At 40.7% G+C, this 13,010-nt stretch overlaps 1 protein-coding gene across 2 annotated transcripts in view; it reads right to left on the bottom strand.

Annotated features, from left to right (window-relative positions):
* SPEN (spen family transcriptional repressor) overlaps nt 1-8,483 on the bottom strand; it is a 74,054-nt gene extending 65,571 nt beyond the window's left edge. For both annotated transcript variants that reach the window (XM_033114528.1, XM_033114529.1), the window contains exon 1: nt 8,267-8,483. In XM_033114528.1, coding sequence (XP_032970419.1) covers nt 8,267-8,349 — 83 coding nt within the window. In that variant the 5' untranslated portion in view covers nt 8,350-8,483. The remainder of the gene's footprint in view (nt 1-8,266) is intronic.
* Nucleotides 8,484-13,010: the final 4,527 nt, after the last annotated feature.

The raw sequence follows: 13,010 nt of genomic DNA, 5'->3' as shown, positions 1-13,010 counted from the left end.
GCTGATTCCAGGACTGGGGCAGGGAAAGTACAAGATGAGCCTTTGTTGTGCTAGAAATAAAGAAACGCTTAAAGAATGATGGGGAGACATCAAAAGGACACAGTTTGAAGGAACTCCCTCCCACTGATCAAATCTAGAATGATCTGGGTTTCAAAATAAATAAACCCTGGACTAAAACCCATTGAAAAAAATAGAAATCATGAGTTTCTTCTCTACAGTAGAATAAATGTAGAAGGAATCACAGTAATAATCATTTGGCAATAATCACAGCAGTATATAATACAGGCAAGAGTTATCAATGGATGCTAAAGCTGGTGGGTGTAGGTTTGATGATGGAAGAGACTATCGGCGTAATACTGGAATATCTCCCCACAAAATGCTCATCAAATCAAAGGGGAAAATGGTGAAGACACTCACTTGATGAGGTGATCAAAGTTAACATCATTAGTAGTGCGATGTATTGATATTGTTTGCCTCTTTATGTGCTACTCTGAGAAGGGCAAAGAATTACTTCTTTGGTATTCCTGCAAAGAATGCATGACCTGATCTGGTTATGAGATAATACCGGACAGACCCATGTGGAGGGTCATCCAGCAGCATGAAAGAGCTACCTATGCTCTTTAAGACTATCAGGCACATGAGAATTAGGGTGAAATTCGACAACCAAAGGCAAAACACGGTACTGGCTAGGATCCTGGACCAAAAAGGAAAACAAGACATTGTCGGTATGGCTGGCATTATTCGAATGGGCTCTATGGACTGGGTAAGTGTTGTGCCAAAGCTGATTTCTTGACTGGGAAGACTGTATAGTGCAATGCAGGAGAGTGTCCTTGTCTGGGGGAGGTGTACACTAGAAATTTTAAGGGTAATAGGATACCATGTCAGAGAAAGAGAGAAAAAGAGAGAGAGAGGTAGATAGATAGATGAAGCAAATGTGACAAAATGTTAATAACTGGAGAATCTGGGTGAAGGCGATGTGGGAACTCCTTGTACTATTCCTGAACTATTTCAAAGGAAATTTTAAATGGGAAGAAACACACAACCCTAGGTGTGGAGAGGCCTTCATTCTGGCATGTCAAATGCCATCTTTTTAAAGAGGCCTTCCTCATCACCCCTACCCCCATTACTCTATCCCCTCCTTTGCTTTATTTTTCTTATAAGGTAGGATAGGCCATGGTTGATGGTTGTTGAGGCTGAATGATGGGTACATCATTCATTTACTACTTTTTTGTCTATGTTCAAAATTCTCCAAGGCAGAATTTTAAAAATATATCTACAACACTTATTAGTCATATAGTAATATACAGAGGGTGCCAAAAAAATGTATACACATTTTAAGAAAGGAAAGAACTGTATTAAAATTGAGGGGCCAGCCCGGTGGCTCAAGCAGTTGGAGCTCCATGCTCCCAACAAAGGCTGCCGGTTCAATTCCCACGTGGGCCAGTGAGCTCTCAACCACAAGGTTGTCGGTTCGATTCCTCGACTCCTCGACTCCTGCAAGGGATAGTGCAACTAAGATTGAACACGGCACTTTGAGCTGATCTGCCGCTGAGCTCCCGGATGGCTCAGTTGGTTGGAGCGCGTCCTCTCAACCACAAGGTTGCGGGTTCGACTCCCACAAGAGATGGTGGGCTGTGTCCCCTGCAACTAACAACAGCAACTGGACCTGGAGCTGAGCTGTGCCCTCCACAACTAAGATGGAAAGGACAACAACAGTCCTGGAAGTAAACACTGTTCCCCAATAAAGTCCTGTTCCCCTTCCTCCCTACTCCCCCCCCAAAAAAAAGAGTAAAATTGTAATAATATACACGGATAACAAAAGATGAATACAAGTCACGCTTGAGTTCTGCGATTACAAGTGTTCAAAGTGGTTACCATCAGCGTCCAGAAGACTTCTGATTATGGCGAACTACTGCTTGAGCAACACTGACCAGTGTCCACTTGCATCGCTGCGCATGCCCACTTCAATTTCTTCCCAAAGTACTGCCAGTGTAGCAGGTTTTCTATGCTACACCACATCCTTTAAGGTCCCTCATAGGTAGAAGTCAAGGGGTGTTAAGTTGGAAGTTCTGTTGCATACTCAGGCCTCCCATGTCCTTGTACTTCCACTACGTCCTCGAATTTCGAATACCACTTCAAAGTGGTCTTGCGTTCCTCGAATAATAACCGTGCTTCCATTTTCTCTGACTGTCCTACCTGTCGCATGGTGACACTAGCATTCATTTGATTAATGCCATCTTTTGAGTGAAATCATACTACACATTGCTACTGTAATTCTATTCACCTTCGAAAACTAATACTTAGACATCTCTTAAAACGTGTATACATTTTTTTGGCATCCTGGTATATGCATCTTTATTAATGCATTAAATATTAATAAAAGTATCTAGCAGATATAATAGCTACTGTAATTTCCAAGTTGTGATGAGCATAAATGAAATATCTACAACTGTAACGTAAATATGAAAACACAACTGATTTGTGTTGGTGTTGAAATCACAGGTACTAGTCCTCCTACCATGTGAGTACTACCATGATACTACTATTTTACAATCGAAGGAAATACTAAATTTTAATAAGAGGTTAGGGAAAATAATATATTTTCCTATCGATGTTAAAGTACCTCGTTCTAAATTCTAGTCTAAATAGTAATAGTTTTCATTGAAGATTCTAACATCCTTTGAGACAATAAAGTGATACTTTTCTTTCTTTTAATCGAAGATGACTTTTAAATAATCTTGAATGTAAAAGAGCCTTTACTGCAAACAGTCTAATTTTTAAAAATTAATGGTTGAGACACACACAAAAAAATCACCTACCAATTTATTGATTTATAAAAGATGCAAACCACTATATGCCAAATGTACTTTGGTAACATACAAAATGTTTTTAAGAGTACAAATGCCTACTATTTAAATTAAAGGAATAAAATGATGAGGTAATAGTTTAAAAAAAAAAATCACTGAATCAATTTAAGAATCAAAGAAACCATAAATGTATTATATGTAAAAGTACATATACTGTGTGTAAACATGAAATGTAATGAAGTCAATACAAGCTATAATGAGAAAATCTTCATTTGTCAATGTTCTCAAACTCAGCATTTAATACATAGACACAAAGACATACGCATACCCCCAGAGTTTAATGCTGGGCCAGGAATCTAGTACCAATAATTATTTCCCATTTGAATTTTCCCACAAATATTTCTTAACTGTAATAATTGAAGCAGTTCATTACATAATAAAAATCTTTAAATATACCAGAGTTCAATTCATCTCTATACTCGAAATCTTAATTAAATCCAAGAATTCACTAAATTTAAGTTCCGGTTTTATAGAGACATTCCATTGTTGGTTTTTTTTTTTACATGTTTATAACTTTCAACTTGGTAGACATAGACACATGGGGTAAAAATCTCAACATTGCCACTACTTTAAAATTACACCAAGAACATGTTTTCAGTGCAAAGCATATTTACATACACTAAAACATCTAAATATCACACAAAATTTATATGGTTTCCAATAAAATGATTAAACATTCTAATTGGTTTCCACAATAGAGTACATTCTTTTCATTCAAATTATGAGTAGCTGTAAGGCAAATAATAACAAATTAAAAATAAATTAAACAAACAGTAAAGCTTAGAAATTTAACTATAGAAAAATGTTACTTTATTTAGTCTCCTTGTTCACCAGGCTAATACATGTCTGTTTCAATATGCTGAACAACATTTATTCCAAATCATCCTATAATGAAACTTAGAAACCCAATTTTAAAAACACTGAAGGTATTTTCAGACTATAATGTTTTACTATAAATACTGTGTACTAGTTAACTACAGCTCAATCACTACATACAGATTCTTAAAAGTAAAAGCAGAGAAATATATAGTCCCCAAACAGACATGCTAGTTTTCATGAAATATTCCAAATTTTTTTTTTTATTTCAGCAAAATTTCAAACTAAGGGGAAAGTGATACTTGGAAGACTAAGCATTAGTGCTCACAGGATTTAAAATGTCTCATAAATCAAGCTTGAAATCTCTTCATAAGCATATCAAACAATACAATGCTCGAATAATCAAGAGTCTACAAGAAAGGTAGCTGGGAAAAGGTGCCCTCTATACAAGTCAAACACCATCATTTTCCCTGGCACTGAGCCCTATGGTTTCCTCCAATCTGCCACAGGCATTCTACTCAGGAAATAAAATATAACATTTCAAGTATTCTGTATTAATTTTTTAATGCTCGTTCTCAAGATAATGCTGAAATTTTTTATTGTTAAAATGTACAAAACCTATCATAAAAATATTCCAAATTATAACATTCAAAAACAGAGGTATTTCTACATAGAAACTGGCTGGACTCAAAAGAAAGGATGTAGCAATGATATAGACTACTCTGAGTCAAATTTGTTTAAATCTAAAATTACCTCCAGTTATAGAGTATGTAAGGACAAGGAAACTCGTCCGTAATATTTTATATTGTCCCAGAAGTAAAATATTCAAATATGTGTAACAACATATATTCCAGCTATTTAAACTCAGGAAAACCACTGTGATAAGACATTTAAAATTAGCAAGAACACAATACATTTTTTAGATAGGTCTCATTCTTTGACAAAATTTTTACATAAGCTGCTACGTTGCTCAAACCTCTGCATAATCTTTAACCTATTCTCTAAACTGGGGGATGGATGGGAAGAACCTGAATTATGTGATTTACTTAAAATCTGAAAATAAGAATTTTATATTCTTTAAAGGGTTTTACTCATTTGCTCATTCTAATTCAGGGAGTCGCCTTTACACACACCTCTCTCTCCCTCTTACAACTAGAAGACAGCAAGCAATTGTTGTATAACTCCTCCCTTCCCCCTTCAACCCAGCTAACATACAAAGGAAAGGACTTTCTCTATTGTGCAAATTTAGTCCCTGCAATGGATCTTTGTTAACTAAAATCTGATTCAGAAATAGTCCTCATTTAATTTTTTTCCAACCAGCATACTGAAAGCTGTAAAGATAATGAACACAATAGATGTATTTTCATTCCAAGAAGGTAAAGCCAAATTGTGAAAATGCTCTGATTACGTTTTAAAGGTTTGGTCTTTCTCTGGCACAGAGGGAAAAGCCAAATCAGCATTCTTCCCTCAAGTCTATTTTCTACCAAAAACACGGATCGAAATATAAATAATAAAAAAAGAATTGGCTCTGATCTTCCACCATCCCCAACCCCAAAATGCCTCTAAGCTGCCCTGCTCCCAAAGCTGTCTCGTTTAACCTTAAAAAAAAAAAAAAATCCAAACACTTACTACAAAAGCCTACTCACTGTTAAGAGAATATTCGTTTTGAAAACGTTTTATATAATATATTCCCAATGTACACCTCTTAATCCTGTAAAACACTTATTAGTTAATGCTGTAATCAGCTGGGGAAAAGGGTAAGAGTAGGCACTTTAACCTCAGCTTTAATTTAGGCATTGCATAGTATTTTTCATTCTGATTTCTAGAAGACACCAGAAGTGAATGAATATCCTTAAATTTTCTTGCAGAGCTATTTTGGTACAACTACCTTTTTATCCCTTTCACTTAAATTGTTTAGATTTACTTTTCCTCCTGGTAGCAAACACACGTTTTACAAAACATTTTCTACAACGGGGATAAAAGGCCTTGAATTCTTCCCAACTAGGTCCATTTAGCTCCACAATTGAATCAGCAAGAACATTTCTTGTACGTGTTTAAGGATAAACAAGAAACCAGAAAGAGATTACCTGTGGGGGGGGGGGGGGGGACGGTGAAGGTAGGAAGAGGAGGATGGGAACTGGAAATCCCAGTATCAGGGGTTACACTCTAAACCCGTAAGAATGTACTAACTATTCAAAGAACTAAGTAAATTTGTTTTAAAAAAATTTTAAGTCGCTTTTAAAATAAAGGAGTTTCAGGGACACACGGTCTGCTGAGTCTTTAAGATAATCTGCTTTTATCAGTAGCATCTGCTTTTTCTCTGCAATAGGTAAAAGACCCTTTTACATGCAGTAGTGAGCGATGTGCCAGCTAAACGCTCTTTAATACAGTACCGTTCCTCCAGACCGCCGCTTTTCAAGGCAGCTCGCATCCTCCTCCTCTTCCCCCTCCTCCCTATGTGCATTCTGAGATCTGCTCTGCTGATTCCCACATAAAGTGGGTCCTGGCCGCCATTTTAGAAAGTCATTCACACAAGCCGGACCGCAGCACCATGCACTTAAAAACCTTCCAAAACTCCCTTGGACGATTTTCTCTTTCCTCTCCCTAACACTTCATTTTGTAGAGGGGTCAAACTCCCCGCGATAGGCATGCAATGACTCTGGAATCTGCATAATACGAAATGACACGTCTGGCCACAGAACACTGAGGAGCAAAGTGAATGCTGCAATGCACGTGTTTGCACGTCGGTGCATACCAATTTCCGAGGCAGAGACCTACAGAGAAAGTCCACAAGGAGATAAAGTGAGCACATCTAAGTGGCTTTTCCACTCCAATAATCTGGAACTAAGTGATATTTTTACCAAAACAGTGAGATATTGGGGTGAGGGGCGGGGTAAGGGGTGGAGCAGCTCTAGGGAGAGAAAGTTCCCATCCGCTTCCCAACTGAGCCCGAGGTCCCCCCTTTATCACTGGGGACAGAAGCGAGCCTTCGCTCGTGGCCTTCCCCCTCTCCTGGTTTCTCAGCACAGCGTAGTAAACACCAGGCGAGTCCCTGGAAGCGCGCCTCCCCCAGTCCTGCCGAGGACAGCAGGTTATGAATGGCCTCACTATTCCCGGCTCCTTTTCACACGCGGACACGCGCAGACGCGCGCTCCAGAGGTGAAGAAGATTTAATACCCAGTAACAGCAACCACCAACAGAATCAATGATCCTCCATTTAAAAGAGAGCGCAGCTCTGCTGCCGCTGTTTCCATTCCTTCTGCAGGCTGCTCCAGGGCAAGCGACGCAATCTATTTTTCCCATGGTGACTCACTAATAAGGGCGCTCCATAATTTCCTTTACTCACTAGATAGTAAGAGGAATTAAGAGTAAGACAAACTTAAAAACCTTTCAGGGTCTTGAGTAGCGGAAGAAACTAATTTTCGAGGACAATCACAGATTTGCAACAGTCCTCAATCTGCACCAAGTGTAAGTAAACCGTCCTTGTCGGTATTTTCTATTGAAGACTCTATTAGTTATGGTACGCATACATTTCACGAAAACAAACGCTAACTACTGAATAAGCAAGATAGATCAAGAACAACACTTATTCCTACATTTCATAGGCAAAAAACATATTCTGGGAAGTTTTTTTTTTTTAAGCTACATCTCCTAATTTTTTAAGGCTTACATTTTCCTACCACTGATTAAAGAATTCTGGGTGGGAGGGAAAGGCCATTCCCTTAAAGGCGGCTGTCCAGTGGTACCGCCAGCGCGGCGGCGGAGGTGGGGAACCCGAGCGCCCGTGTGAGGCGGGGATCTGACCACTTGAGGTGATCTGCCATTGCACGCACCAGTCCCCACCAGCCTCCTCATCCAGCGACCCCAGAGGCTCAAGGGAGGGAGGTGAAGAGCCGACACCGAAACACAACTTACTTACAAACACCATCCTCTACCCAACCCGGCAAACCCCAAAACTGTGTCTGCCATTTCCATGTAGTTTCTAGGTCTGTCCACCTTCCGTGAGAGGTACCTAGAATCTAGTGTCTTCCCAGTTCCGAGATGTTCCGACATTGCCTACCAAGACTTTTGTATATAACCTGTCCTTTCGCACAAAAACCTCTCGAGGTCAGACATTTCCGCGCGTCTGCAGGGCGAGGAGCGGGAGTCGCTGCGGGACTCCGGAGTTGGCCGTGAGAGGGCTGGCGGGTCGGGAGACGGTTCGGGGCCCCGGCCGGCCGCTGCTAGGTTCTGCCGTGTCGGCCGGACCCGCAGCTGGGAGCCAGGGCGGAGGGACCAAGGACGCGCGACCCCAGCGCTGCCGCGCAGTGAGGCACTCACTCTCCCGGCGCCGGCGGCGCGGAGGCCGAGCACCAGCCTCCTCACAGGGAAGGCAGAGGGCGGCAGCCGCGCCCGCTCTGCCAAGGCCCAACGCCGCGACACCAGCTGAGGGGCGGCCAGGTAGCCGCGCGCTCCCCGCTCCCTTCCGTGGGTCTGGCCCCGGTACCCTCACCAGTTCTGCGCACGGGGAGGGGCCGGCAACGGGCCGGAGCCGGCAGCGGCGCCCGAAGAGAGAGCGCGGCCCCGGGCCTCGTGTCACTCACCGTTTGAAATGCTCGATGATCTTCTCTTCCCGCACATTCTCCGGTAAGTTGCCCACCCAGAGGTGCCTGGTTTCCCGGACCATGCTGGGCGGTGTGCCGGCGACCGCTGGTGCGAGTTCCCCCTCGCCGGCTTCGTACGAGTCCGTCAGCGCCGGGAGGCGGGCGCCGAGGCGGCGGCGGCGGCGGCTGCGGCGGTGGCGTCGGCAGCGGCGGCGGCTCCTCCGGCTCCCCCCCTTGCAGAGACCATCCCTCTCCCCCAGGTTCTGACTCTCGGGCCTCGCAGCTCCGCTCTGCCGCCACCACACACCCGAAGCCGACCCTCGAGCTCCGGCGGCGCATGCGCCCGGGCGGCGGCGGGCGGGGGAGTGGGGAGGAGGAGCGAGCAGGACCCAGGCGGCAGCAACTACGACGGAGCTGGCGCTGTGGCAGCCGAACGCTTCCCACCAACGCGCGCGCCCCGCCTCCCTCACCGCGGGCGCGCCCGCGCCCGCCCGCCCGCCGAGGCCGAGACGCCGAGTTCCTCCCAGCCGGCGCGCAGGCGCGCGGGGAAGGGAAGAACACAGGGCCTGGAAAGAATGCTCGCGCGCTCAGTCCCGGTGCGCAGGCGCGCGGGGAGGGCACTCAGGCCCCTGGCGCCGCGCGTGCAGAGGCTGAGGTGGCCTCCAGCCCCTAGAGCAGAGGTCTCAGGCGCTGGCCTGGGAGAATAAAGAGGGGGGGGTTGGTTTTGACAGTGAGGTGTATCAAAGCGGCCGCCAAGGTCTCTCTCCTAGGAGAAGCCAGAACAGCTTCCCCTGTTCACCCTTCGGGCAGCTCCTGACCGTTTCCGGGCACTTGGATCCCCGCCTGCTTGGGAAAGTGTCAGAACAAGGCCGCCCTTCTCACCGCCCAGTTAAGCAATGACGGCTCAAACCCATCCCTCCCAAGAATCATTAGCTTGTAACGTTAAGCAACTTTATTTTATAAAGGATCTTACAAAACCTTTTGCAAGATCTTCTTGCTGATAATTACGGTATACTAGGAATGGAACTGGAAAGAGTCGGTTACATGTCTAATCTTATTCTCCTGAGAGGATTTACTATAATTTAATATTTAAGCAGAGTAAGGAATTAGACCTCCGGCCTTTCCAGGTTTCAGGGCTTTTTAAGGTCTACAGTTGAACTTTTATATAAAGGCCAGTTTACAGAACCCTAGAAAACCCTCAAAATTAAGCCTACTGTATTTGATCCAGGAAAATGGAATTCTTTTACGTCAGCAACTAAATTTTCTTTTCCATACTTTATCTACAGAAATAAAATCTCTGAGGTGTGGTGCTTCTAGTACGACCATATTTTAAATATTTGGTCTCATTCACTGTCTCCTTAAATACAAGCCAACTTATCAAACTATGCTATTTTGAATTGGAAAGTATGGTCACCATAATCAATGGCACTAGTACCTGAGGTCACCTGCATAATTAAATTATTTTGCTCCACAGATGGTAAAGTTCCAAGTAGTTTTGTTTTCCATATAGTCTGTCATAAGTTCCATAATGATTATGTCAGACAGAGTAAAAAACTGAATCACATTAACATTTTATTGTATTTGGTTTAATAGTCTACACTGTACTTAATAAACTTGATCTCAGCAGGTTTGATCAGTTGCGATCACCTCTCTTCCCTCCTCTCTCAGGACCTTCAGAAGGCTAAGCAAGCCCCTAACTTACACAGATGCAAAAATTACAAGATGTGCTAACTCAGAGGGTAACTTTACCATCCACTGAAATTATTTTTGGAATTTTGACAAGTTACCTCTAAAACTTCTAGATTCTGAGCCAGGTAATTTAACTAGTTTGTTTTCTATGCGATTTTCCTGGCTTATGTTTAATTGTCTATTTTGGCACACTTTTTTTTTTTTTAACTCTTTTGGGAACTTTAAGAGGCAGAAACATAAAGAGGAAGTCTAGAAAAGTTAAAAACAGAAAAAGCACCATCACAAAAAGCACCACTCATTCATAATTTAGTTAAGGTATTTAGTGCCTCCCCAGAGGTTAACCTTGTTTTCATGCAAATCAATCATTAAATGAAATGGAAATTTTTGTTCTGAAAATATTATGGTATTGACTCCTCAGTAAAAGTAAAAGCAAATCAACCTACATTCAGATGTAGGATTAGCCATTTACATTTTGCCCATTTCTCTGTCACAAACAACTATATCATAAGAGTGTGAGGCCAGCACTCTACTTCCTAAACTCACGAACTACATATAGTTCTGTATATGTGGCTGCAGTTAGCTTTGAACTGAAGTGCATTTTTCCATGAAGCATGCATTTCAATATAAGCAACCACAATACGAAATACATTTTAAAATATGATGTCAATTACTCATTTAAAACTGATAGGCTCTGAATTAGCGGAAACCTCTTGGGAAAAACCAAAGTGTCACCATGAAGAACTGAAGAGGGTCAGCTCAATTGCATTAAAGGAGCAACTGACAAAGAAGAGGATTCAGAAAACAGCATCTTGCAGTTTTAAAGAGAAATAAAGGGCATATCTCACCTTGAATGCAGCCTTCAGTTAAAAACCATGCTGAAGAAAAATTCAAGGTCTGGAAAACAACGCAGAGCCTTTTAGAAGCAAAATCGTTAGAAGACAGATTAGTAAAAGTAATTGTTAAATATGGTATATTGTACCCATCTATGACTTCCACAGAACAATAAAAGGATAAGCTAGAACAAAATAAGAACCAATTAAGATGTATTTATAATACTTTCTTTATGGCTCAAGAATAAGGGGCATTAAGTGAAAATTGAAAGCAACATGTTTACCAACTAAAATTTCTTTTTAAATGTAGTTCCCTTAGATTGGCCTAAAGGTTTTGTTATAGCAGTTCTGTTTCCCCATGTAAAAAGCAGAGTAGATGCTTAATTTTCATAATTTGAAATGGACAAAGTTGTTTACAAATACTTTCAAACCCCCACCTTTTGGGAAGTAGTGGAGAAGAAATTGTAGTGAAAGATTACCAACATACAAATAGTTAAGCAAAATTGGGTTAAAGTTCTCCCAAAGACCTTTAGAGATCACAGAATGTCAAAAAGGTGAGGAGCAAATGTCAAATTAAGATAATATCATTTCTCATTTTACCAGAGATTTATCAAAAAACTGAGAAACAGTCTCTGTTTAACAATATAAAGGCTTGCAAAATCCCATTAAACATCCTTTGATAGAACCTCATACTCAGATTCTTTTCAAGTGTTAGTTTCATCAAAATACCAATTTGCAGAATTAGGGGCACCAGAAATAATAACTGAAGTATTCATTTTAGTTTCTTTCTTTTTTTTTAATCTGATATACACTTCTCAAAAAAGAATACTCAGTTTATAAAATGTCAACAGCCTAAACATGCAGATTATTTAATGAGTAAAACAAGTTTTAATTATTTTCTGTTCAAATGTTTAATGTGCTCCTATAATGCCAAAAAATATTACTCTAATATTTATATAGCAGATTCATTTGAAGGAAAAATAGCTCACATATAGAAGCTCGGTTCAAATGAGCAATTCAGATAGGAATTCTCTTCATCTCTATAAAAGATAATATTTGCAGGTTCATGCTCCTTACTGATTCTTTCAGCATAATAAACACCAGTAGATCTTGAACTTTGGGGGATACTGAAAAACACTGAGGATATAAATGAAAGACATTTAGTAAAATAGAAATAGCCCTGGGTTAAAAGTAAAAAATTCCGGTTCCAATTTTGTTACTGGCTATATGGCCTAAGCAAGTCAATTATATCCTCCAAGTCTCAATATCTTTATCTGCAAAATGAGGATAAAAACATCTGTTTTCTCTAACTAGTATGGTTGCTAGAAGCTATCAAATGAGACAAGTAAAAGTATTGGAAAGTAACATACCATAAAAATGTCATGAATACTATTGACTGCTAATTTCATATTAATATCAAAAGTAAGCATCAGTTGAAATTAAAAACATACCATTATCAATTTATAACATTTTTATGATTATAACCACGTCTTATGGTCAAATCAAGATGCAGTGATTACATATCAAGCACACAGTTCCTTGCGTTTTTGCTGACTTTTTCTATTGCAAAGCTCTAATATAACAACAAAAGTTATTATTAGGTTGGTGCAAAAATAATTGCAGTTTAAAAGGTTAAAAATAATTGCAAAAACCGCAATTACTTTTGCACCAACCTAACAGTACATCTTAATGACAACAAAAGTAATAAAGTACATGCCCTCAGCAAAGCTTCAAATCAAGTGTTTGATTTTCTCAGTGCTTTTCATTTTTATTGGCAATGTATCAGGAAACACTGGGAAAACTTTACTCTATTTTTGTTCTTGTTACAAATATTTACAAGGGCATAATTTATAAGCATTTGTCTTTGTATGTTTTCAATAGAAAGGCAACTCACTCTGTTATTCTGTGATTTTTTAATTTACTTTAACAATTAACAATTGAGATTCATTGAAAAAGATCACAAAGTGGGGTGTGATCTCTTTTTTCATCTATGATAAACGGATGTTGAAGTGAATTTCCTCATTTGAGTATTAAAGATAATTGAGAAAGGTGACATTAAAGCAGAGCCATTTGCAAAGAAGAATTAAAATTGATGTGTTTTTAATCGGGTGTTATTTTCACACTGTGAGGAGCTCCTGTATTTAGCATGCTAGTTGTGCTCAAAAAGAGTTCAGTCATGTGTAAGGGAAGCCCAGTTGGTGAAAGCATCTGAGCCTCAAACTCAG

The sequence above is a fragment of the Rhinolophus ferrumequinum genome, chromosome 9, assembly GCF_004115265.2.
Source record: "Rhinolophus ferrumequinum isolate MPI-CBG mRhiFer1 chromosome 9, mRhiFer1_v1.p, whole genome shotgun sequence".
In the NCBI taxonomy this organism is placed as follows: Eukaryota; Metazoa; Chordata; class Mammalia; order Chiroptera; family Rhinolophidae; genus Rhinolophus; species Rhinolophus ferrumequinum.
Note: the sequence above shows the minus strand (reverse complement) of the source record. Positions and strands in the feature narration are given on the sequence as shown.